The sequence below is a fragment of the Salvelinus namaycush genome, chromosome 8 (assembly GCF_016432855.1).
Source record: "Salvelinus namaycush isolate Seneca chromosome 8, SaNama_1.0, whole genome shotgun sequence".
In the NCBI taxonomy this organism is placed as follows: Eukaryota; Metazoa; Chordata; class Actinopteri; order Salmoniformes; family Salmonidae; genus Salvelinus; species Salvelinus namaycush.
The window spans coordinates 8,154,352-8,157,380 of record NC_052314.1 but is presented as its reverse complement, the minus strand read 5'-3'; the positions used below and the strand labels follow the sequence as shown (position 1 = coordinate 8,157,380).

The window sequence follows — 3,029 nt, the reverse complement described above, 5'->3', positions numbered from 1 at the left end:
CTACACCAGCATGACTAGTATCTATGTGGACCCTACTACAGTTTAACCAGCTCAGCTATAGTCTACACCAGCATGACTAGTATCTATGTGGACCCTACTACAGTTTAACCAGCTCAGCTATAGTCTACACCAGCATGACTAGTATCTATGTGAACCCTACTACAGTTTAACCAGCTCAGCTATAGTCTACACCAGCATGACTAGTATCTATGTGGACCCTACTACAGTTTAACCAGCTCAGCTATAGACTACACCAGCATGACTAGTATCTATGTGGACCCTACTACAGTTTAACCAGCTCAGCTATAGACTACACCAGCATGACTAGTATCTATGTGGACCCTACTACAGTTTAACCAGCTCAGCTATAGACTACACCAGCATGACTAGTATCTATGTGGACCCTACTACAGTTTAACCAGCTCAGCAGTACCAGAGAGACAAAACCCAGGATAGAGGGGCTGAGTGAATGTGGTCTGGACTCTATGGAGGAGGGTCATTGTGTCAGAGACACTGTAGAAGGACAGAGTACCTGCCTTGTGATCCAGGTACACTCCTACTCTGGAGGATTGAGGGCCTGATACTTTAGTCTCAACATTGTTGTGTCTGAAAGAATAACCACCACTAAAGCACTTTAAACTCCAGGACTTGTTACTGTGTCCAAATATATTACCTCTCTGTGTTCTGCTGATGTCTTCATATGAGACTGCTGTAATAACACAAAGCCCACTCCACTCCACCTCCCAGTAACAGCATCCAGACAGACCCTCTCTACATAGAATCATCAAGTCATTTGTGAATCTGTCTGGATGGCGAGGATATGGTTGGGCTTGGCGTGAACGTGTCACCTTTCTGTTCCCTTCAGACAGAGAGAGGTGTGTGTTTGCTGTGTTTGGGTCCAGTGTGAGCTGACAGGAATCTGGACGAAGAGCAGAGCAGAGACCAATGAGGGGAGTTAGAACAATAAGTTAAGTCAGATACTGCATCTACCCTGTCTTTGATTAGAGCACAGCAGAGATCAAATCAGAGAAATATGAGGAGTCAGATAGATACCCAGTCTTTGATTAGATCTACTATTGCTATATATTTCTAGAGGGATTGTTAGGAGTGTCAGTAAAAAGAGACTGTTAGTTACTTCAGAATAAAGAGACTCACATTGTAACAACTGTTCTCTGGTCTTGGGCTCTGGAGGCAGTACAACATCCACTATATTCACTACAGACACACAAACACATTGACAGAGAGAGGGAATGTTATCATCATACCATATTCCACATGTATATGACTAGTAGGGAACTTTCAATGGTCTAAAGTTGATGTTCTTATTATTTTCAACACACCTGTAGTGGAGATCTTGGTCCATTCTCCTTTAAGGAAGTCTTCTATTTTCTCTCTTAGTTCAGACACAGTCTTACTCACATCTCCAAAGTACTGAAGAGGACGGACAACGATGCTGGGTAAGTCTGAAGATACACTGATACTGGAGAGAGACTGATAACTCTGGAGAGAGAGCGACAGAGGGACAGACAGAACAGAATGATTGAAAAGTTTCATAATAAGTTCATTTTCATATCACAAGGCAGTTTAGTTACCTGGAGGAAATGGATGTGATCCTCTGTGTGTGAGAGCTGCTCCAGCTCAGTGCTTCTCTTCCTCAGCTCAGCTATCTCCTGCTTCAGTTGCTCCAGGAGTCCTTCAGCTTGACTCACTTGAGCCTTCTCATGGGCTCTGATCAGCTCCTTCACCTCAGAGCGCCTTCTCTCAATGGAGCGGATCAGCTCAGTAAAAATCCTCTCACTGTCCTCCACTGCTGCCTGTGCATAGTGCTGTTAAGACAGATACAGAGATACAGAGAGACAGAGAGAGAGAAGGCTCCATTTTAAACAGTCTATTATCTTTCTAACTGGGAGCCCAAGCAGCCTGTTTCCCAGAGTGGGGCTCAGGGGGATTGGAGAGGGGCCCCTTTACCTCTTGTTGACTGGAGGAGAGAAGTGAAATGGTGTGTCTCCTCTGGTCAACAATACTCACCTTGAAAGACTCCACAGCCTGTTGGAGCTCCTTCAGCTCCTTCTCTCTCTCCTGGAATCTCTGCTGGACCTTCTGCTGACTCATCCCCAGCTGCCTCTGTGGAGAATCACTCTTCAAAGAGCTATCAAGCTTTATTTGTCCAGTAGATCAACCGTATAGTATTGTGACATAGGGTCCATGGAGAGGATTGTCTAAAATCTTAAGGAAGTCCCTTGGCAATATAGTATTAGTATGTTGCTATGTGAATGATAACAGTTTTACAATAGGCCTGAATGTATCAAGGGGTTGAGAGTGAACTTTGGACTCGGTGATACAGTGTATCTGTTATCAGTGTACAATGGATGACCATTTGGAGAACCTGGGTTAACATATCTATATACTCAATGTTTGTGTTAATATTTATTATGCTGAGGATCGATTTCATTTTAATTCTCTCATATTCAAACAACCTTAGTTCCTACTGTATCTTTAATTCTTTGTTTATCAGACAGTCACCAACAAGTTGTTCTGGTCTTACCTGTTTCTCAGTCCTCTCTGCTGCAGCTGACACTGTATCATGGCCTTTATGTTCATCCATTGTACACAGCAGACAGATACACTGCTGATCGGTACGACAGTAAACCTCCAGCAGTTTGTCATGATGAGAGCAGATCTTCTCCTGTAGTTGTGCGGTGGCTTTGACCAGCTTGTGCTTCTTGACCAGCTTGTGCTTCTTTTCCTCAGAGTAGGCCTTGGAGTGAAGGTCTCTCTGCACTGAGGACAGCTATAGCCTTTTAGAACATCCTGATCCCAGCAGCCCTCAATACAGCTCCTACAGTAACTGTGTCCACAGGGGATGGTAACTGGTTCCTTCAGTAGATCCAGACAGACAGAACAACAGAACTGGTCCGGGTCCAGCTGAACTCCCTGCTGAGCCATTTGGACGGTTGTTCACTCTCACACAGACTGTTGACAATGAGACTCAGATCAGTTTTGTTTCGTAAGAAGAGAGTTTGTGGGAG

At 44.4% G+C, this 3,029-nt stretch overlaps 1 protein-coding gene across 1 annotated transcript; it reads right to left on the bottom strand.

The window, feature by feature from the left end:
• Nucleotides 1-338: 338 nt before the first annotated feature.
• Nucleotides 339-2,741, bottom strand: LOC120052361 (tripartite motif-containing protein 16-like). Its single transcript, XM_038999218.1, has 6 exons — nucleotides 2,546-2,741; nucleotides 2,029-2,124; nucleotides 1,593-1,826; nucleotides 1,341-1,500; nucleotides 1,156-1,215; nucleotides 339-919 (listed from the first exon to the last, which is right to left on the bottom strand). The coding sequence occupies exons 1-6, from the start codon at nucleotides 2,603-2,605 to the stop codon at nucleotides 408-410; spliced, it is 1,122 nt and encodes a 373-aa protein (XP_038855146.1). The 5' UTR covers nucleotides 2,606-2,741; the 3' UTR covers nucleotides 339-407.
• Between the last annotated feature and the right edge of the window lie 288 nt (nucleotides 2,742-3,029).